We start from the raw sequence: 22,890 nt of genomic DNA, 5'->3' as shown, positions 1-22,890 counted from the left end.
TTCCCTGCCTCTCCCTTTTCTCAGTTTTGCTTTGTACTGCTGTAAGCATTTGCATGCACAAAAGCAAAACCAGGCTACCCACCCTGCATCGGGCACAGCTGGCAGGCCTTTGGCAGCTAGAGCAGGGGCTGTAGGGTGACATGTAGGAGGAGGTCATAGACTGCTCTGTGACAGTCATAGTTGGCACCAGTTGCCTTTGTGATGAACAAAAGAGGCCTACTAGGTACCAAAATGGAACCAGAGGAGTCCCATTTAGGAATGGGTCCCATTTAGGAATGGGTGGTAATAGCCAGGAGGAGACATCCACAGGAGGATATAGAAGGCAGATGCAGTGGAGGAAATGTTAAAACAGGAGAGCAAGAGCTGCTACTGGGACAAGAGAGATGCACTAATAGGTAGAAGTGACAGACAGGCAGGGCAGACAGTACAGCAGGAGAGACGCTGAAGCAAACAAGTCACCCACGCAAGGGCTGGACACAAGACAGGAGGTTTAACCCCAAAAGGGCTGCAGCTGATTGGGACAACCCATGCAAGATCAATTTGGTAAGAAACAAAGAGCAGTAAAAGAAAAGGAACTGCAGTGAACTGACTCCCATCATCCCAGTGAAGAGACTAAGCATAACATGCAGCAAGGGGATTTGAGACCAAAAAACAGGGAGCAGAGGTGTCTAGAGGGAAGGAAAGGTGAGCTCGTGTTTGATGGTTTTTCTTTTTCAATACCAGCATCAGTAATTGAACATTGTTAAAAAGCAATAAAAAAAAATTACTGATATTCCCTGACTTGGAGCTGTGTTTTGGCCCACAACACATCCCTAAGTAGGAAAGCTGCCAGCTTTAAAAACAGATAGGCGAGTTTATCCTGGGAATGCAGTACTCAGTAAATACACACACATACTTAATGCTATATCCTTTATGGCAACCCAGAGCTTTATTCCTGTAAAGACAGTTTACTATTACATTGTCTCTCCCATAGAAGTCGTTGTTCCACTTGTGCTTTCACAGGATCATTTTTTTTAGCTTGATTTTCTGAGAAAAATGAGACCTGCATAATTATCTGCAACTTTTGACCTTCTAGCACTCCCTCACTAGCTTTTAAGCCCATTAGCAAATTTTGAAGTCGTTCTGGCTTTAAAAGGAGAGATGTCTTAAAAATAAGTTTGCATTTGTGACATCTAATGAGCAGAGACACCCAAACCAGTGCCCTCACTCCAGGGAAACATCAGCACAAACTCAGCCAGCTCACATGTGAACCCTGGAACAATTCACATCATATGCTGCCCCATCTCAAATTGGTAGTTAGGAGTTATGAGGATTGTATGTAGGTATGCTGGTTTAAAAACATTTACAAGTTCTGATTATGAAAACTGAAGTGTTGTGAAAAAAAGGTGATAATGTCATGAAAGGGGCAGGATCCTCCCCATAAGGACAAGGTTTCATCAGCACCAGTGTGGCCAGCAGGACCAGGGCAAGGATCATCCCCCTGCATTCAGCACTGGGGAGGCCACACCTCAAATTCTGGGGCCAGTTTTGGGCCCCTTACTCCAAGAGGACCTCGAGAGGCTGGAGCATGGCCAGAGAAGGGCAACAAAGCTGGCGAAGGATCTAGAGCCCAAGTCTGGTGAGGAGCAGCTGAGGAACATGGGGGTGTTGAGCCTCAACTCCCTGACAGGGGGCTGGAGCCATGGTGGGGTCGGGCTCTTCTCCCAAGGAGCAAGCAACAGGACAAGAGGAAATGGCCTCAAGTTGCATCAGGGGCGGTTTTGTTTGGACTTGAGGAACAATTTTATTCCTGCCAGGGTTGTCCAGGCCTGCCCCAGGCTGCTCAGGGCAGTGGTGGAGTCCCCATCCCTGGAGGTGTTTCCAAGCTGTGGAGATGTGCTGCTGAGGGACAGGGCTTAGCAGTGACCAATCATTCCCTCAGCACTGCCAGGACTCAGTGATCTTAAAGATCTCTTCCAACCAAAACGATTCTATGATTCTAAAAAGGGAACTGTGGCTAGGACTTGGAAAAGAGAAAAGACGGTCAGAAAAAAAGGGAAGGGGGAGCTAAGGTGGATTTTGTAATGTGGCACCAGAAATAAATCCTTAAGAAACCAGTTTTTTGTGATGGCCAAGAAGAATTTTGCTAACAGCATTTTAGATATTGTCAACATGCAACAGGCATTTTGTTAAACCTTCAGTCTATTTAAAAAGGATGTTCAGAGTCTGTTATGTGAAATATGATGCAGTAAACATACGCACTTCAGTTTCTGAAAGCCCTAGAAATAGCACCCATTTTTCCAGGCCAGAAAACCAAGTCAGTTCTTCCCAATATAAACAAAAATGCATATGGAATTCAGAGACATTCATGGGCAGGAAAGCACACCAATGGATTAATACATGACCAGAAAATCACTTGATAGGAGAAAGGTACGGAGAGATCACAAGCAATGGACAGGTAGAATTCACAGTTCAGGTTAACTTGCTTCACTTGGAAGAGGCTAAACAAATTAAAACAAAGCACATGGCAAAACATTTGGACAATCTTAAAGGAGTACTCCCCAGTCTCAATCTTCCACAACCTACCATCCTGCTGCATATGATGAAAACTCATGGTGATGCCTGTGTAAAGAGTCAGGGCTGGGCTAGCCACTAGATGAATGACAGAGACTCTCTACTAACTCTTGCTCTCTTTTCTCAAAGAGTAGGAGAAAGGTAATAAGGGAGAGAGACTTACGGATTGGAAAACTAAAACAATTTTAATATAAATAACATCAATACAATATATATATATAAAAATATATACAAATTCAATATCAAATCCAACCCCCCTGATGGCAATTACATCGCTGTCACCACTGATGCTGTGGGCAGGCACTGGGGAAGTCCCAGGCTGGACTCAGTGGCAGACAGGAGAGGGATTCAGGAACACATGAATCAGGATTGAAGGCAGAACAGACAGAGACCTCCTTGATCATTAGACATTGAGGAAGAGAGCGTGATCCCCCAGCTTTGTACTGAATATGATGTGTACAGGATGGAATACCTTGTTGGTCAGTCTAGGGTCACCTGCCCTGTCCATCCACCCCCACAGGTGTGAAATTTTACTTTCTGCACCTCCTAATTTGCTACACAAGATTTAGTAGTGACCTTGGTCTGTACAGGAGCAAGCATAAGCAAGAGCCCTTCTGCACACCAGTCCTTGGTCGTAACCACAAGCATCGAGCATGACCACTTCTAGAAGCAGACAAGGTCTGGAAAAATATGCTGTTAACTTCAGAAAGCATCAGTTACTTAGAAGACATTTAACTCAAAAGTAAAATCACTGAACAGAATTGGTTGTGTTGTAGCTCAAACCAGGACGCTCTTGCCAAAAGAAAACTGCCTATGTAACTGAATTTATCTGATAGCTTTCAAATCAGATATTCCTGCAAAGTAGGTGAAACCCTGCCAAACTCTCAGGCGCAACTATCACTAAGAGAATTAATGAAGATTCCAGTTCTGGATTATCACTTTTGTAAGAGAAGGCTAAAAATTCCTGTGATTTGCCAGCCTTCCCCAAACTGTTCTTCAGAGAAGAACACATTAAGTGTATATGTGGTGCGTGTCAGGCCATGCAACATCTAGGTGATACTAAACACCGGGCATGCAATTCAAAAAGTTGGATCTATACAAAGAATGCAGCCACATAAACTTCAAGAATGATGTACAAACCTAGAGAAGAACCACCACCTTCCTCAGAATGCTCAGAGGCAGAAGATGTGCATTAAGCACACAAAGTTTCAAAAAGTCTGCTCAGAGAATTTGTGCCAGGCATTTTGCCAAAGGATAGATCATTAATGGTTTCAATGATCTCCCCTTGGAGAGGGGGCTGCCAAGACAAATCCTTTTAGTTATACTAGAAAGGTTAAGTGAGGTCAAAAAGTCCCACCTCTTCCCAGCTGTGGGCACTTCACCAGTTTGATAATTTTGGTAAGGAAATAAATGAATGCTTTAGGTATTTACCTTTAATTAGTCTGATGCCAGCAGAGTTTCTAATAACCAGTATTATACTTGGGTTTGTGTCTGTTTTCATTAGCTCTCTTAACAGCCGACCAGCTCTGTCATCCTACTGAAATAATCTACTTTGCGCAAGTCAAGGCCATTTGAGACCTCTGGGCTATGTGTGTGCTGACAGCATGGCTGGCCACTTTCAGGTCCTCCAGCAAGACAGTAAAATAAAGGGGACAACAGGTATACCTGAATCTCCAGGCACTTTTCTGTCTCTCTTTAGGTTAAGGTAGACAAGAGAGCCTGTTTATTTTCTTCTGAAGGCATAAGAAATAGTTGTGCTTTGTAACACACTTTGAAAGCCACAGAGAGCCCAGTGGACAATACCTCAAGGATACTATTTACCTTCCAAAGCAAAGTGTCTAAACATTTACCTGTTCCCTAAACATTTCTGTGCACAGGAGGCAAGAATTAATCTCCTTTCAAGAATAGTACTTCTACAGTTGATCTTCATGGCAACAAAGGCATAACTGAAAATCGAATGGTATCATAACATCTAGTATCCTATCAAAATAGACAGTGACTACAGAGAGCTATTCATTCCAACACATTATTCACAACACAATGTTTGCACTTCATTATTTTGAGAGCAAGTTTCTTTGCCTTACTAATTTAATAAAAGAGCTGTAGAAGAAACACATTCAAAAGAAATACAGAATTTTTTAACATAAACCCACAGCAACATTAACTGAAAGGCTACCATTTTCTCGCAGAGAACCAGTTACAAACAGATCATCAATAGTCTGCAATAATCTTGGATAATTTTGCTAGCATTTTAGTGAAAGTTCTCTTTGAAATTAAAATATTTTCTACTTTCATCATGATTACACAGTAAACTGGCAGCCTACAGATACACTGGATACAATCTAACACAATACAGTAGTTTCTCATCTATTAACCTAGCGCTAAAAGAATACTAACTATTAAGGATCTACTTCTCCAAGGTCCCACAACCTCTCAATGCATTACCACAACTAAAAGCAGGTAGTTATATTGAAGCTTTTCATGTTCTTGTGTGATTTCGGGTCTGCTGCTCAACAGTTCTGACTATACTACACACAGCAGTAACTACCCCAAAATAAGGAAAGGATGTAGAAATTTCTCTCCAAAGGAAAAAAAAAGCAAAAAATAATCCCCCTGACCATAACCTTGAGAAAACACCCAAGCAGATTACTTTTTAGAAAGTACCTTTCCCCACTCTGTAACATCTGAAAGAAAGATAAGAACATGATGGAACATCTGGACAACCACTGGAGTTTGCTACTAATGGGCTATATTGACTGCTCATATTTTGTAATTGTGTTGCTTTACTGTACACACATCTCAACTTTTTATTTTTAGAAAACATGGTCACTATGAAGAGTCTTCTGATTTTGAAGAAAACATCTGCACTGAAAAGATGAGAACTCTCTTCCATGCAACATATGCACTTCCTGAAATCTGCAAACAGTGGAAGGATAGTATAATGAAGTATTTTGAAAAACATTTTTTAACATGAAGTTAGAAGGGTTTTACACAAAGTTAAAATGATCAGATTTTTCTAATATGACAATTGTTAGTTCTCTGAGTTCATTTGCAGCCTCGTATCAGTTTACTTGATTAAATATTATACCAGCTACACTCACTGATGCTTTGCTAGCTTCTTCCCCCTCATGCACTTCTTCCAAGCACAGAAGAACACAGCAAAAATAGTTACTCTCTCTACATATCATGCATCCTCAGGCTGTCGGTCACCAATATTCTTTTCAAAGTTAATTTCTGTCTGGATCTTGTCAATCATTAGCACTAGTTAGGTGATCTCCACTGCCCTGTGGCAGTGACAAAAAGATATTTAAAGCAATTAAAACAGATAACATATTTATAACAATTTCTTAAAGGATAAAAAGAATGTATACAATATCTGTTATGTTATTCCTCTGATTCTATGGTAGCTGACTCTACCTTCCTTATGTAAGCTGTAGTACTACAGAGTACATACCTCAGAATAAGAGTTCGAAGGGGACTCTAGACAGATTTATAAAATTGCTGGGAACTCAGATTTGTTACAGATGTTTTTGACTATTTTTTGTAAAACACTATAATAACTGGAAATAGAGTAGTACTGGGTAGTACTGATTTTGACATCATAAAGAAGCAACCTTTACTCAACTTATTCTTGAAGCATTTTCTAGGTATGTGCATTACGACATACGTTCCCCTTCAGTACTCCAAGCACTAGATTTGTATTTGTAGACAACTAGAGTAAGGTTTAATGAAAGTGTAACAGAATCATACTTCCACATAAAAATAAGAAATTAACTTTGAGAGATGAACATATTGACACTATTTTTAGATGAGCAGGTAAGACCTGTAATTAAAGCCTGATCTTTGCCTAAGAAAACATCTGTTTTCTTCACTGTGTAATTAGTAAAATTAATGAATTCCAATCCATCCACACAAATGATTTTTTTTTTACTCTGAAATCAATCACTTTAAAACCCAAGATGCTTCAGCTACACAAATTTGCCAATAAGTGATACTGTACATCAAGTTCAAATTATGAACGTAATATTCTTCACAGTAGTTTGAAATATTTTCTAGCCCTCTCCTTCTATTCCGGCAACACCGATATTTATATTGTAAACAAAACAGATCTGTGTGTTATGAAATTTGATATGGCTACAGACTAGATTAAGATTCTCATAATTCTTGTCGGAAGATGAGTACAAGATCACATTAAGTGGATCAGAACAGGAAATATGCTTATTGAGAGATTTTTTGAAAATTAAGATTATCCCTCTCTGACACACTTTATTATATACAGAGCAGGAAACTGCTGAACAGTGAACACCATTTCACAACACAGATTGGAAGATCAATCATTAGAGAAAGTGATGAAAAATTTATTTTTAAATATTTTCTTCTTAAAAGAGTATTACTTCTAAGAATGTGAAGTGGCAGGTAGCCCCACCTGAACAGGTAAACACTGGATAATTACAGACACAACAAATAATGGCAAACATACAGTATGCTGTAGTGATCGCCAGTACCATCATTGTCTTGCTGCTATAAAGGGACAACAAAAGGAGGCTTCTATCATATACACTGCATGGTCACAGCTGGAATCTAATTCAAAAGGGCAATTCCAGTTGTTTGCACTAAAAATCTTTGGCCTACGTATCTGTTAATTTGCTATAATTGTTTCAATCTTCCTCTTTGAATCAGGGAGATGTGGAGGAGGAAACTAGCTAACAATCTCATAAGTACTTGTTTTATGATTCTGGCCCTCAGTCAAGAAGTTGCAGTGAAAAGTCTTTTAATCACCTTCTGATCAGAATTTACTGGATTGTATCTAAGTTCAAGGGTATTAAAACGTGCAAAGGAGACTATGAAAAAATGGCTAGGTTATAGACTTTAACTTCTTAACTAGAAAATTGACTCAAAATAGATTTTCTAATTTACAATGAATCAAAAGAAAAAACATTAGACCATAGCAAAAGTGGCACAAATGTATCAAAAAGCAAATGAATAAACATTTGAAAAGATTTATTATTAGAAATTGTAATAAATTTTGGAAAGATGAATCGATTTTAGTTAAAAGGTATAACTGACAATTTATTGGGCGGGAAGATGCATTATTTTCCAATTGTTATCCACCTACAGTAAAACTGATTTGTGTCCTATTGTATTTTATGGAAAAGGAGAGAGCAACTTTCAGTGATTTAGATTAAATGTATTAATCATAACCAGGCACTGTGAACTATATATCTACTATTAAAGAAGATTTTTGACATTTAATTCTGTAGCAATATTTTGGCTCTGTACCACTCTTCCTAAATCCAATTCCTGCTACAGTTGGCAGATTTCTCCTTTTTAATTTTATGGGGCTTAAAGTAGCATTTAACCACCCATGCGGTAAATAATGCAGGATTAGAAATATTTAGTGTTTTGTTTCCCTTTGAAGAGTACTAATCCATCAACCCCCAAATATTTTAAAAAACATTTTCCACATTCTAGCAATATTTAATGTAAGATTCAGTACAAAGCCCATGTAAATTAAGTTGTTTTCCTGAAACAAAAAAATCACTTTAAATCCTAAAGAAAATATGCATATACATCATTGAAACAGGGGAATAAATTTTATAAAGATGTGTTTTTACACAAAAAAAACTTTAATAAAACCTTCAGAGTTTTTAAATATTATATATGTCACCCTCACATATTTTATTCTCAATAACCTGGTAAAATACATTAAAGCATTCTGTCCTCCTGAATAAGGGATAACAATATATTTTAAAATATTTATGCCCAACTTAACACTGAAATGCTAGCTTCTATTTACTAAAAAACCTCCCAGTTTTTGTGCAGACGTTTTCCTTTCACTTATGCACTGTTTTACTGCATGGGAAAGCTGCCTTATGGTAACTTCTAACAGGCAATGCTCTTAAAGTTATTCTAGGTACTGAAAATTGTCTTAAATTGCTTACACCAATGATTTGATTCCAGATTTTTAAAGAACACAAACAAAAGAGAAAGCAGTATGGCAACAAAATCTCATTCGCCATATGGGTGCTTTCTTTCTCAAAGCACATCAGCATGATGTAGAAGAGCAGAAAGGTTTCCTTTTCTCCAGTTTGACTATATTCTATAAAGAATAAAATGGCAATGTACTGTAAGCCCACTGTATCTATCTGTTTAGGTCTTTGTAAAATAAACTCTTAGAGCTAAGCAATCCAACGGGAAGGAGTCGGGGAGAAGGAGAAATTTGGCACAATTTTACCTAATGCTCTTTAACATGAATTTTGCAAGTGTTTAAAAAAGCCCAAAACGTCTACAGCAGGTCAGCTGCAACAGAGTTTGTCCATCAGCAAGGAGTAAGAAAATGACTGTCTAAACAAATTTCTGTTCTCTGAACTGAGGATAAGTCTCTTCCTTGACCTTTAAAACCAGAATCTTCAAGAGTACTAAATCAAGGCTGAGAAAAAACAGAATAAGAAAGTTAAAGCTAGTCTAAATCTACCCTCTTTCAGTTCAAAGCCATTACCCCCTTTTCCTATCACTACACACCCCGCTAAAAGAGTCCCTCTCCAGCTTTCCTGTAGGCCCCCTTTAGGTACTGAAAGGCCTCTATAAGGTCTGCCCAGAGATCTCTCTTCTCCAGGCTGAACCACCCCAACTCTCTAAGCCTCTCATCACAGGAGAGGTGTTCCAGCTCTCCGATCCATCTTCATGACCCTCCTCTAGACTCAATCCAATGGGACTATGTCTTCTTATGCTGGGGCTACCAGAGGTGAAAGCAGTACTCCAGATAATGTCTCACCAGAGGGGGAAAATCACCTCCTCTGACCTGCTGGCCACGCTTCTTTTGTTGCAGCCCAGGACGTGGTTGGCTTTCTGGGATGCAAGCACACTTGGCTGGGTCACATGGAGCTTCTCATCAACCAACACCCCCAAGTCCTTCTCTTCATGGCTACTCTCAATCTGTTTTCTATCCAGCCTGTATTTGTGCTTGGGATTGACCCAATCCATGTGTACTTGGCCTTGTTAAACCTCATGCAGTTTGCACAGGCTCTTTTCTCAAGACCATCATGGTCTTGCTGGATGTCATCCCTTACCTCCAGCACGTCAGCCACGCCACACAGCTTCATGTAATTGGTAAACTTGATGAGGGTGCACTTGACCCCACTGCCCATGTTGCCAACAAAGATGCATTGAGTTCATGTCTGGTGGGGTTTTGGTAGCAGGGGAGGGGGCTACTGTGAGAAGCTTCTAGAAGCTTCTCTGGCTACAATGCAGACCTGCCTCTGGCCAAGACTGAGCCAATCAGCAATAGTGGAAGCATCTCTCCACTGACATATCTGAGAGGGACAAATCTTCTTTCGTTTTGGAGAGAAGTGAGATATGAAAAACTCCTATGCAGACACTAGGGTCAGTGAGGAAGGAGATGGGGAGGTGCACTGGAGCAGAGATTCCCCTGCAGCCCATGGTGAGACAGCAAGCTGAAGTCCAGGACAGCGAGTTGGTTTAAGTACACACAAACCAGAAGGATGGTGATGCTTTTGAAAGGCTCATACCAACATAGGTATCACACATAGGCCACAACATCAAGAGACCACTAAGCAGAGGAGCTTCAAGTTTTCTTGTGACTCACCTCACAACTCATGATTAACTTAATGAGTGCCTTCAGGAAATTACATTCTGATTCTAGGATAGCTTATTGTCATTTATTTAAAGTTAGCAGTCTCTGATAAAGGATAAACCTGTTTAAGAAAGTATTCACTCCTGCAACTCATTCAATTTGAAGAACTCTCAGAAACACATTAAAACAGAGCCTATGGAAGGGTCTCTTTCTGCAACATTACCGGTTTACTTGCTGTAAATACCACACGATAACTACCAGAAGAGGCAGTCCTTGAGAAGTTTTGGGTATTTTTTTTCTGTTCTCAAAACTATGCTCTCAATATGCACATTTCATTCTCTTATTTCATGTAAAAAAACAGTAGCAAACATGTCATCTTCCAACTAAGTCACCAGTAAATCAGGTTACAGTAGCTGTGGTTCACTCTACCACTCAACTACCCTGTGGTTCTTTATGGTTATTTTTAACAGGTTATAGAACATTATCTTTACATCTAACTAAAGTCACAGTAATCAAACGGAATGGCAAGGTAGCACTTCATTCCTGTACTGTGCCTCACATTACAAAAGCAGCAGAATTTTTTTGGACAATTCAATTTCAACACAATGCAACATGTGTGTTTGCTACTTTATTTTCCATGGTGTATTTTGAAGTTATTTGATATATGGAGCTCCATTATAAAGTGCTATGGAAGACACTAAAGATGCAGTTGAATTCGTTTTAACATTTGCCTCTTGCTCTGGATACAAGCCTGTATATAGAAAAAACATCCCAATATTTTTAAGTTGCAGTTTCTATTTTTGTTTTTGTTATAAATCAAACAAGATTAAAACATTTTAAATCCTCATGTTTCCTTTATAGTAATGATTTGAAAGATAAGCTGCTAAATGATATTGACCACTTTTCAGACAAGCATTTTTTTAATATGTATTACATAAAGCAAAGCAAGATGAGAGATAGTAAACAAAATGAGTTCATCTGAGTATAAATTGTGTACCTTGGAACAAATCTAGAAGGTCACTGTTAATAGCTTAATCTAAATGTCTAGAGATAGGCAGAGTACTTCTGTTAGATATCTAAAGCACCATTGTTTTCCCTGTAGATGACTACTATATGAAATGTAACTGAAAAAACAGATGGACTATTTTCAAGTTGTTCCATCTACTGGTAGCTTTCATTTTCCCACACCACCTATTCTAGGCAAAAAGCCAAAGTTACCCATGGAGTGGAAAACCTATTCATGTGAACGAGTTATTATGGTTTGAATTAGCAAGAAAATTTTAACAGTTTAAAGTTTTCTCATCTTGTACTTGCTCTGACTTTAAAAAAAAAAAAATAAACAAAAGGTTAGCTGAAATCACTGTCATGATTCACTTTACATTTATGATTCCTACAGCATAAATGAGATGCGTTCATCAGCTAAGCCACAGTATCTCTACATGTGTTCCTTGCCTATTAGACATGACTTTCTGTCTATTGTCAGCGTTAAATGATCAACTCCCCCATCACCTCAATACAAGGAACTATGACTCCTAACTTGACTATGGATACAAGATGCTGTTGTTTTACCATTAATTTTTCAAAATGCTGCTATTGAGGAATTAATAAGTTCCTAGAAGAGACAGAATTGAGTAAAATTTTTGCAGAAAAGATACTAAAACTGATTGCATTTAAAGACAAATTATTTCTGTTAGAATCACACTAAAACATAAAATATCAAAGAACTAATATGGACTTGGGAAGTCAAAAGAAACAAATTCCACATGTCTGAAGCATTTCATGTAGCCAGACACCAGAAAGGGTGATTTCATCATAAGCAGCAGAAAACAGGAATAATTATACTGCCTTGTATTTTGAAGTCAGAGATTTTTAAAATCATTATCTGTAAAGAGTGCTATAAAACTGTAATAAATGTGTTTTCAAGACAGATACTAACTGAAGAATAAAAGGGATATCATTATGCTATTTGCACTGGCTTAAAAGTAAGCTTAAGTGAAATTGCAGATGACTATCATTTGAGCAGTTGGGTTAAGGTGTATTACAAGGAATATTGCTCTGACTAACAGTTCATAGCACTTGTCACCATGAATAAACCACAAGATGCATTTAAAAAAGATGCAGCACATTTGGCATTTCTGAGACTAATGCTGGAGGGCAACTATTTTGCTGAAGTAGGATACTGGGTTTGACACTACACTTGAAGTGAGAGTCCAAGAAAAGAGAGTAAGTCACCACATTCACTTCAGCTAGATAGAAGTTAGTCTTTGATATTTTAAAGGTATGCACTTAAATTGTTTTGTTGTTGTTGTTGTTTTGTTACTTTATTTTTTTTTTCCCCCTTTTTTCTCTTGATAGGCATACATTTTTAAAGAATGAAACTAGGACAGTTTAAGACTATATACTCTAAGTTACAAGGCAAGTGATATAGAAGAAAGGAATGAAACAGATATGCTCACCTTCACCAGTTAGCACCTGTACAACTATTCCAAACCAAGTGAGGATTTCTCTAGCTATTTCATTATGGCAGAGGGATTTTACACTTAGGTAACAGGACAAATAACAATACTGGTCGACCTTAGATTTGTCAAAATCTCAATATTTGGTATTGGAGTTACCTGCAACTCCTTCTTTGCTAATGAACCACAGCTTCAAATGAGACAGAAATGCGGTCTCACGCTGCTATTTGTGCCCATTTGATGACACTAATATGAAAAGAGATTTTTATTAGACAGTTACAAGTGACACAAAAAAATCACCATCATTTAAAACATACATAGATTTTAAGGCAGATTCTAAAGGATAGGTAGAATTACCAATCTACTAATTTTAGTCCTCTACCTTGAAAAAAATCACAATATTTAACTGTGCCTTAAATATGGGTATCACCGTTGGTACTACCAGTGATGGGAACCACTTTGAGAAATAGCAAGCTATGAAACATGGTACAGATATAATTGTGATTCTTTTGATGATTAAGTATGCTAAGCTATTAGTAAAGTCACTAAGAAGGCTTTTACTCTTCCATCAGTGGAACCAATTATATTAAGCTTTCATCATAAGTGAAAGCTTCAGCAAAAATGCAACTCAGATTTCATTTATAGAAAAAAGAACCTCCAACTATGCAAGATATATAGCAGGTGTAAGAATAAGCAGTTTCCCACAAAAATATCAGATACATGAAAGAACATTGCAGATACCTCTCCAATATTTACATCCCGTATTTGAAACCTACATTGTTTACAAAAGCATTTTGAAATCTGACAGAAAACCCATTTTTTCCTTTTGTTTTCTCATAAAATAATGCTAATTCAACATGATCAGGTTCTGATGTCCTGAAAAGTGCCATTTGAATCATTCCTTGGAAAATGGTAGCATTTTTACCAATAGTGACCAAACACTGGCAGACTTAACGGTATAGCCTAAACTGCCATCACAGCAGCACCTTCTCTGCTAACAACCTGAATTTTTCTGTCTGAATAACCATATCTGCAGGAACCACATGAGTGCAGGAACCACTCACTCCTCAAAGATTTTCACTCTGTGTTGTAAAACTAAGGTACTGAGTCAAATATGGATTAGAAGAGCATGCCTTTAACTACATTTTTCATAAGCAGATATAAACTTAAGACAATTACAAACAAGTAAACATTTTAAATAAAGGAAAAGTACACTGAGAATGCTTTAAATACCTGCAAGTATTTTTGATGACAGAAAATTTTAATGAAACTTTCATTACAACAACAAAAATGTCCACAGCCTCCTAACCACTTAAAGGAAAATTCATTTGCAGCTCTAGCAGCATCAGGTTTCAAAATGTCATCCTCAGACACAGAGTTCTAATATTCCTGATCTTGTGAAGTCCAACAAGTGTGTAGTTTTGCTACCAGACATCATCTAACACCACTCACATTTCCAGTTTCATGTAGAGACTATAACTCTAAATGACAAAAAAGTCATTAACTAAAGAAAATAATTAAACCCTGCTCACAAACTGAACTGTGTTTTATCTGGCTGTATGTCATACATTCAGTGCAAAAGAATTCTCCATCTGCAAATCAATTTTATCTTGAGAAGCAGCATTCTCCCAAAAGTTGCAGAGCACCCATAAAGGGGCTTCTGACCAATACTGTAAAAATAACACTTAACTTACTCTTTAAGGAAACATTCCTTAGATCTATAAGAGACTAAGTTATGTGTAAGAAACTTTTTTCTTTACATGTAAGAAACTATTTAACACTATTCAATTTCCAAAATATTTTGACAAGAAAAATATTCTTGAAAACATCTGGCTGTTTCTTCAGTTAGAAGGAACTTAAAAGCAGAAACATTTGATTTGGATTTACATTTTGAAAGCAGTTAACAAAAAGCGTGAGTGCTCAATACATCTTTTCTCCTCACATCAATAGATTAGTAGTTATCTGACAAGTTTGCTTTTTTTTTTTTTGAAAAAAGCTCTTTTATCTTTGAACTTTAGAAAAAGCATCAAAGGATTTGACAGAAATACCCAGACATCTTCCAATAAGAGGTCTCGGAAATGTAGCTTTCATTCTTTATGTACATTCTGAATAATTACAACTATGTATAGCCAAGCTCAATAGTACAACTGTGCAAAAAGAAAAGAAAAATCAATCCTAGGAGTGCAAGACTGAAAATAGGCTGGTTTAACATAAGGAAATCAAAACGCACAACATAAATGCAACAGATGGAAAATTTGGCAGTTAAAAGTAAGCATCCTTTTTATTAGTTATGTTTTTTGTACTTTAGGGCAGTGAAATCACTTTCCAGCTTCCAGAACAGACAAGGAAACCAAGCAGGAAGACACAACATGTAAGAGTCTTCAAACAAAACCCTGCAATGTCTCTCCCTCTCTTAGGGAAGGAACTATATCTAGGCCCACAACACAGAGCAGTTAAGACAGCAGCACTGCTTTTCAAAACTTTCACTTATTTATATGAAGGAGTTGTGAACAAAAGTAAATTTTTTCAGTTATTGAGTACTAAGTTAGGCAAATCACTTTGAAAGAAAAAGTATTCAAGTTATATTTTCAGACTATAATTATTAACTCTTATTTTGTTTAACTACAGCTTTTGTGATCTCCCCAGGAATCCATCTGAGAAAATCATAGCAGCCTTAATCATTGAAGGTAAAAAGTTTATCTAGTATTCTGCATCACAGAAATGAACCTTCACATTTCCAGTGTACCTAAAATGTTAGATTTCTGATTTTATTCTGCTAAATACCAAAGTTTCACATTTAATTTGTTGGAAAGGACAGAAATGTACTACCAGATAAATTACAGGCAAGTCTATAAACACATAGAAAAACACTGGATGAAAAAAGCACTCATTCTAAGAAATCAGTGTTTCATTCATAGAACGTTGCTTCCAAACTGTACAATTTTTGCTTACCCTAAAAGAATATGGGGGTTGGGAATAGCTGATCAGGTCATATATCACTGCAGAATACAATCAAGCACAGAAAAATTTCATGCAATATACCTTATTGAGTGAGTACATTAAATACTGGTATGTTGTGAAGGTGCATATATCATATTTCTGATTATAATTACAAAGTTGTTACTCACAACAACACTCAGGATGAAAAGCACAGTTCATGAAAAAAGCCACGTTTTCCTGTTTCTTTTCAAATAAAGTTCTGTTACAAATGATGCTGCCACAAAACAAAGCAATAAAGACATAAAAAGCTAGCATTATAACTGTATGCCAAAATATGACAAAGCATTTAATTATGGATGCCATAAAAAAATGTGCCTATCTTAAGTAAAATGGGCAATCAAAAAGATATGCCAGTTATGATGAATTTGTGGGGCTTTTTCCCCTATTTTCTCTTTCCCAGCCTTTTCAATTGTCATCTGCTCTGTGACAACTCACTAAACCTGCACATCTGATTAGGCAAGAGTTTACATAGTGTTTGCATGATAGGTTTTTACTTCTGTCTTGCTTGTCCAGTGTTGTATGATCATTAAAGAAGTGTTTAGACTCAAAGGCAGTACACTTGATGACAGAAAGACCCATGAGTTTGTTCAAATTAAGCAACTCATCAATGAAATGCAGGAAGAGCATCTGGACAGAATCTGAGTGGCAGATGTGGCTACTTCAAATTAAAGTCCACTAACTGGTCCATAAAGAGCAGCATTCTTTCTTTGATTCTCAGCTCCCATTGCTTCTAGAAACCATAGTGTGAGAATGACATAAACTGGCAGTATTTTCAGTATATATCAAGTAATAATCACACTCTTAGCCTGATGTTTCTCTTCCAAGAAAACACCAAATTATTTGGGCATTAAACACTTTTTAACAGAGGAGGATGATATATCAAGGTGTTATCAGAGCTATTCATTCTGCCTTCCTTAAAACAGTAATCTTTCCAAGGCTTTTCTAGCTGCTCTAATTGTGAACCTTCAAATAAACTTTCAAAAAGAGCTTAAACACATATTGATGGTAAATAAAGGGCTAAGTATATGCTCACATTCCCTGGACATAAATTACATAGCTTTAGAATGACAATAGCATACAATGTGTCTGTCAAGTAGTGTATCTCGGCAGGAAACTCCATTCTTCACTTTGTCTCCCTTTAAAGTTTGTGTAAAACTAGGGACACAGACATCAGACTCCTCACCTTATAAAAAGAATTAAGTCTCACCACAACCCTCGTTCAATGAGTTCAATCTGCAGTGTTCTGTCCTCAGGATATTAATCTTCCTAAGAGCATTCTTGCTCTTCTTCACTGTTACCACCTACTAGCAGTAATTACTTCTTGTTCTGTGCTATCAGATGTCACAGGTATTAAATGCCTTTTTTTGTCATTGGATTGAAGTATTTGAAAAAAGGTTTTCCTTAAGAAGCAATCACGGACAAAAAGGGGGCACATGAGCTCTGGCTTATACAGCTCTGTTTGCAAAGACGGATGCAGCAGATGTGCCCACAAACATAAATAGCCATTAAGGAGGTCAGAAAACTGCATCTGAAGAGCCAGCTGCACATCCATTCTATAGATGTACTCCTGCCTACACACAGTGGCTTAGAAGGTACGTTCACTTGTCAGCCATGTTTCACAACACTATGTAAATGATATATTTAATAACTGGAGATAACTGAATTATCAGTCTTCAGTAGATGGGCTTGTATTTTTATTATAAAGGGAACTAGGATACCATCTTTATATATGAGATATCTTTGACCTGAAGACAAAATGGGTTCCTAAGGACAATCCAAAAAGCATAGAAGAAAATAAACATTAGGATTTTTCATTATATCTATGCATTCACAGTATATCTTCATCAACTGAAATTTAATCACCTTTTTACAATTTAGAGGAAAAGGCAGTTTTTAAAGGTAGTTAAGCCATGTATCATCAATACCATGAAGCTAACCTATCAGTTATAATAGCTCCTATAAAATACCAGAGTGAAATTGCAATAAGCCTCGAAAATGGGCTACAAATCCCAGATATGTTCAAGCAAGCACTGAACCAAAAATAAAAATAGGTAGATAGGAAACCAAGAACTAGATAGCATTCATCTAATTCATGACCAGTAACAGCAGAGATCACAGGCCAAGGTTTTAAAGCATCTTATTCAGCTCCAAATGGCAATTATTGGACAGGGACTTCAATTATAAAAAACTTCCCTCTTCAAAACAAGTTAAATTTCCAACTGTTCCTTTCTATTCTTTCCACATATAGTAGCTCTTACATTTCTCAGAAACACCTTATTTTGTTTAGATAAATTAAAGTTTGAAAACATTTAATGTTCTCAAACAATAAATAACATCAATGTTGCAGTATCTACCGTACTGGGATATGTTTATTACACACTGATAGTCTCCACATTCTCTCCCTCTTCAAAACACTATTCTGATAAGAAAGGTGACTGCACTACAGCGAGTACATTTCAGCATTTTAATTTAACAAGTTAAGTCTCTCTTATGCTGTCCTCCAAGGAAGAAATTCTTACAAGTTCATTAGCTTTTTTCTAAAATAAGTTTCTATGGGAAAATCCAATTATTAGGTTGTACAAAAATGCAAGGACAGTTGGCATTTTTTCCCCCTTCAATTATAACATTGCTTCTAGAGCTGAAGGCACTAGAAAACCACTGTTTCTCACTTGTAGTCACAGCCTTAATAAAGACTGAGTCCAGAGGAATGCACAATGTCTATGGCAGATGTATCACTAATTTGCTTTAACATACCATTTCCCGATACCACACAAGTCAACCAAATGAAAAAAGAACAAGGACAGATTTTTCAAAGAAAACTTTGGGTAAAAAAAAGAATAATATAATAAAATACATTGGTCAGAATTGTACCATAATCTATCCTAGAACACTTTCTGTATCAGAAAAACTTAAAATAACTTTGGTTTGATTTTCATTGCAAGATGAAATGTTTTAATATAGACTTTATAAACTTAAAATGTTAAATAATGCCTCCCCCAACCCTTTTCCTTCACTTAGTTCAAAATAAGCGCTGAGGAACAGTATCAGACTGTTTGGGCCATTCAAGTACACACAGACATTCAATTACGATAGAATTGCAGTAAGGAGAGTCTAACTGTTAAAAAACCAAGCACACAATACCAGTGGCACTGTACTCTTACCATTCTGTTACCTCTCTACAACGTTAAGAAACAAGCATGTGAGGAATATAAAAAAAAAAAAAAAAACCAAAAAAAACCACACCAAATGAAAACAAAACCCACATGTCACACACCACACCACAAACACAAAACTCTTAACAACAGTGCACAATTAGCTTACAATAATAAAAGCACTTACCAATGCATTCTGGTTTCCTGAAGCCTTTTTTATGTTTCTTGCTGGCATTCCATGAAGATGACTAAATCTATTCTGGAAACCTACAAAAAAGAAGTACAAACCAATTTAAGAATATTTCCTATACCACATAATCAATAATATTCACCATTACATACCAATCTATTAATCTTACTTCAGTTAAACAAAACCATCTTAACACTGTCAAACACTGAATGGCAGAAACAGAGCTCAGACTGAGAACAGTGAGAGAAAGGCTAAGCTGTCATGAAAGTGAACATTTCTGTAGACATTCCGACTGTCATTATGGTTGTACGCACAGTTAGCTGCATAAGCAGAGCATACTAAACTACAATAGGAAAGTTATTTTTGCTTCACTTACAACTTCATTAGTTCTAGAAAATGTTTAATCTGGTGAATATGTAGAAACCAATACTCAGAAATAATCTCAAGCATCTGGAAACTAAGCCTCACAAAAGAATTCAACACATTCAGAGCACAGACTAGTTTAAATGTGATTTGACCACCGCTTACATAAAAGTTCTACATTTGAATGTGAAAGGAGATCCTTGTGGCAGAGGCAAGGCAGAACAAAATTCTTTGGCAGCAAGCTGAGGTGTGACAGCTTCCATCTGTAGGTAAGAGGGGGTTCCTAGCTGTAAATGCACTCTAACATTGATAAATCTTACCCCTGGTTACAGTGGATCAACAGTTGTCTAAAAAATTTTAAAGAAAAAAAAAAAATCGTACATTTTCTAAGTTACAGTCTTAATCCTTGCTCAAAAGGAATCTTTCCCTCTTCTATACAAACAATATGGCCTGACCATAAAGCAAAATAAAGCAGAAGGTCATACTAGTCTTTCCAGCTTTTGAATTAATGAACTTCTAGAGAACTATAGACATTATCACAGAATCATAGAATCACCGTGGTTGGAAAGGACCTCCAGGATCATCATGTCCAACCTTCCTCCAAATTTCCCTAACCACTAGATCTATAAAGATTCATTTTAAATAATGCTTAATAATTCTCAATGCAGATATTGAGACAATAGATTAAAAAAAAGTAGGATATTAAAATAAGCCAAGTTTTACTCTGACTTTTCTAATCACTGCCTTTTAAAAAATTATTCCTCTTCAATGATATCTTAAAAATGAAATAGTTCAGGAAAACAAACATAACTCCAAGATCTTGTCAACATTTTACATATTTTATATAATACACAGATATCTATTTTTCCTAAGTGATTCTATAGCTTGCATTTGCTCGACGGTTACTTACCTCTTCTCCCTGAATGGGACATAAGAGGGAAAGTACCAGTTAAGATACTTTCAAAGACCGGATCAGGCAACTCTCTCTCCAGTTCTGTAGAATCTTCTTGTTCCCACCACGGAATGACCCCCGTAATTCCGCATGCTCCACCAGATTCATTTTCGTGAAACCAATCACTCTGCTCATCATCACCTGTGTGAGTATCTCCCCAGGCCCCCCGAAACAGAGGGAGGAGCAGAGAAGATAAAAATCAGATGTTACTATCAATAAACACTTTGATGGGATAATTATTTCTTTTGTTTTATAGCTGTTTAACAATTACTCGCATATAGCGGTTCTGTGTGGAAATTGTTTCTCAACAGCATGACAAGTGTTGCCATCCATGAAACCACATAAAACGTAATGTTTTAAAACCAATTTACAATAGTGAAAAACAATAATAAACTAGTTAATCCTTTGGTAATAACTGCGGGAAAATCCATTTAAGTTACCGCACTTTACATATTAACAAAAAACAAGCCTTAATCTCCTGCAGGGAATTAAAGGTATAAAACTGTGAAACTAGTTCTTTGCAGCCAATAATGGTATATAATTAGCTTAATTTCATGATTTGTATGGCTAGTAAAAAGGGAAAACAATCATGAACAGATGTGACTAAATGAAGTTAATCTGATTAAGTTCATTTAGAAATAAGTTTTGAAAAAGTTGATTTTAAATGAAAACTGACAGTATCATGTGATTGAGAATTATAGTACATTATACCACAAAGCTGGTCATTTTTAGTGAGGGTGTTTATGGATGTAGTATTTAAATACCTGGATTTAAAGTTAAAAGTAAGACAAGACTGAAAAATCTGACCTTAAACTTAGCTCATAAACACACTGGCAACTAAAAGTAAATTGTTCTGTTTGTTTCAAAACATGTTCTTTTATACAAATCAGGTAGTTTACAAAAGATCAGAAAACACTTTCATAAGACAAGGGAAATTTTCTTTCTTACACCCCAAAATTAGACTTCAAAGTATGTGCTGTGTATTTTAATTCTCCTTCAAAGTACCCAAACCATGCCTCGCTATTTCTGCACATAATTTTTTTGGTTTGCATTTCTATTTTTAATTAGGCAGAACTAAGCAAAGCACAAGTGCCAAATTTATCAGATATAATTTTCAAGAACAAAAAGCACTCGTGTAAAATTTCGTTGCCACTCAACCCCAGAACAGGAAAATACAAATAATGAAAACCCAAGCCAAAATTTGAGAAAAAAAAAAAATAATTGAACACACTTTCTCCAAATAAATTGTTGCAATAAAAAGAATACTTTAAGACCCAGCACAAGTGAATATGGCCATACACATTCACCAAGACAAGTACTTGAAGAAAATATGGAATAATTAAAGCTGATCACTTTCAGTTGAAATGTGATCCTTGCATCTTTAATGGTTATTACTAAAAGCAAAATTAGCAGAGGTTGGAGGTCAGAAACTTTTGGATGGATGGAGGGGGAAAACAGAGGGGGAAAGGGATACATAGGTTCAAGTAAGATTTTAGTTCCTTTGCATTCCTGAAGCATTTCAGATTACTTGCCATATTTGTTCTAATCCTTACTTATGAAATTTCAGAAAGGTGTTCACCATTAATTCTATCGTGTTTTGCTGCAGCCAGGTATGGTTTCTTTGGAGGCTGTCTGAAAACTAAACCCAGACAGTGGAGGAGATACATACCTTGTCATTAGATTCACCTGTGGTTCAGTATTAATTTGTATTCCTTTTTTTAATTCTCCAAACTTTTACATAGATAATTTTTTTCTGAATGTTTTGTAAATGGATGAGAGCTTGAGACACCTTGACTAAGAAATACTATCAGGAACTAAAGAAGTCTTGTTACACAATTCAGCTATGAAAGTAACTACAGAATTCTGAAACTGGGCTTCCCAATCAGCTTAAGGACAGAGGCCTGTAAGAGGTATGCAATGCAGTCTTAGAAGAAGAGCTAGAATTTAAGATGGGGTTGGTGGACTGCAGGACTGCCACTTCCAACAGTGGCAAGGGAAGAAAACTCGTGTCTTTGCTCTATGCCCAACAATGGTTCTTTCAGAAAAAAAAACACAAATGGACTTTTCCTTTCAGTGCAACAGGAATATTAGTATGTTAAGCAACTACCCATTACATCTTCCCTGTTGTGATATTATTATACACTTCCCTAAGCCCTCACAGACTTTCCCACATGACAGGAGGTATACCTTGTTGAAAGGATGCCACTTTCAAAAGGACTCAGGGAAGACCATTGCATTTAATCGATTCCCAGCTGCATTATGTATAGGCAATATAACAGGGGCCTCCCGACTCAAGAGTATTGTAACCAACTAACTGGATTTTATCCTACTTAATTTGCAGCTCTCAAAAGACACCACGATACCCATAGCAAAGATGAATTTAGGAGAATTAAAAATGCAGAGTAACATTTTTCACTTTGAAATACTTCAAAAGATTCACTGACTGTCCTTTCTCCTCCTGAAGATATTGACTCAGCACAAGACTACAGAAAATTATTATATTCTTGCAAGCTACAGGAAAGGAAAATGACCTCCAGATCTCCAGAAACTGATCTCTGAGCCTGTGCATCCTCCTAGTCCCATATGTAAAATACAAGAAACTTGTTTGTGACTAAGGTTAGTGCTTCAAG

The 22,890-nt window shown here is 36.8% G+C and overlaps 1 protein-coding gene across 1 annotated transcript in view; it reads right to left on the bottom strand.

Annotated features, from left to right (window-relative positions):
* GPATCH2 (G patch domain containing 2) overlaps positions 1-22,890 on the bottom strand; it is an 83,637-nt gene that overhangs the window by 48,661 nt on the left and 12,086 nt on the right. The window contains exons 3-4 of the mRNA XM_008936062.1: positions 20,219-20,401; positions 18,943-19,022 (exon numbers count right to left, since the gene is read on the bottom strand). Coding sequence (XP_008934310.1) covers positions 18,943-19,022; positions 20,219-20,401 — 263 coding nt within the window. The remainder of the gene's footprint in view (positions 1-18,942; positions 19,023-20,218; positions 20,402-22,890) is intronic.

This window comes from Merops nubicus, unplaced genomic scaffold (assembly GCF_000691845.1).
Source record: "Merops nubicus isolate BGI_N331 unplaced genomic scaffold, ASM69184v1 scaffold6152, whole genome shotgun sequence".
In the NCBI taxonomy this organism is placed as follows: domain Eukaryota; kingdom Metazoa; phylum Chordata; class Aves; order Coraciiformes; family Meropidae; genus Merops; species Merops nubicus.
This window is presented reverse-complemented; position numbering and strand designations above follow the sequence as displayed.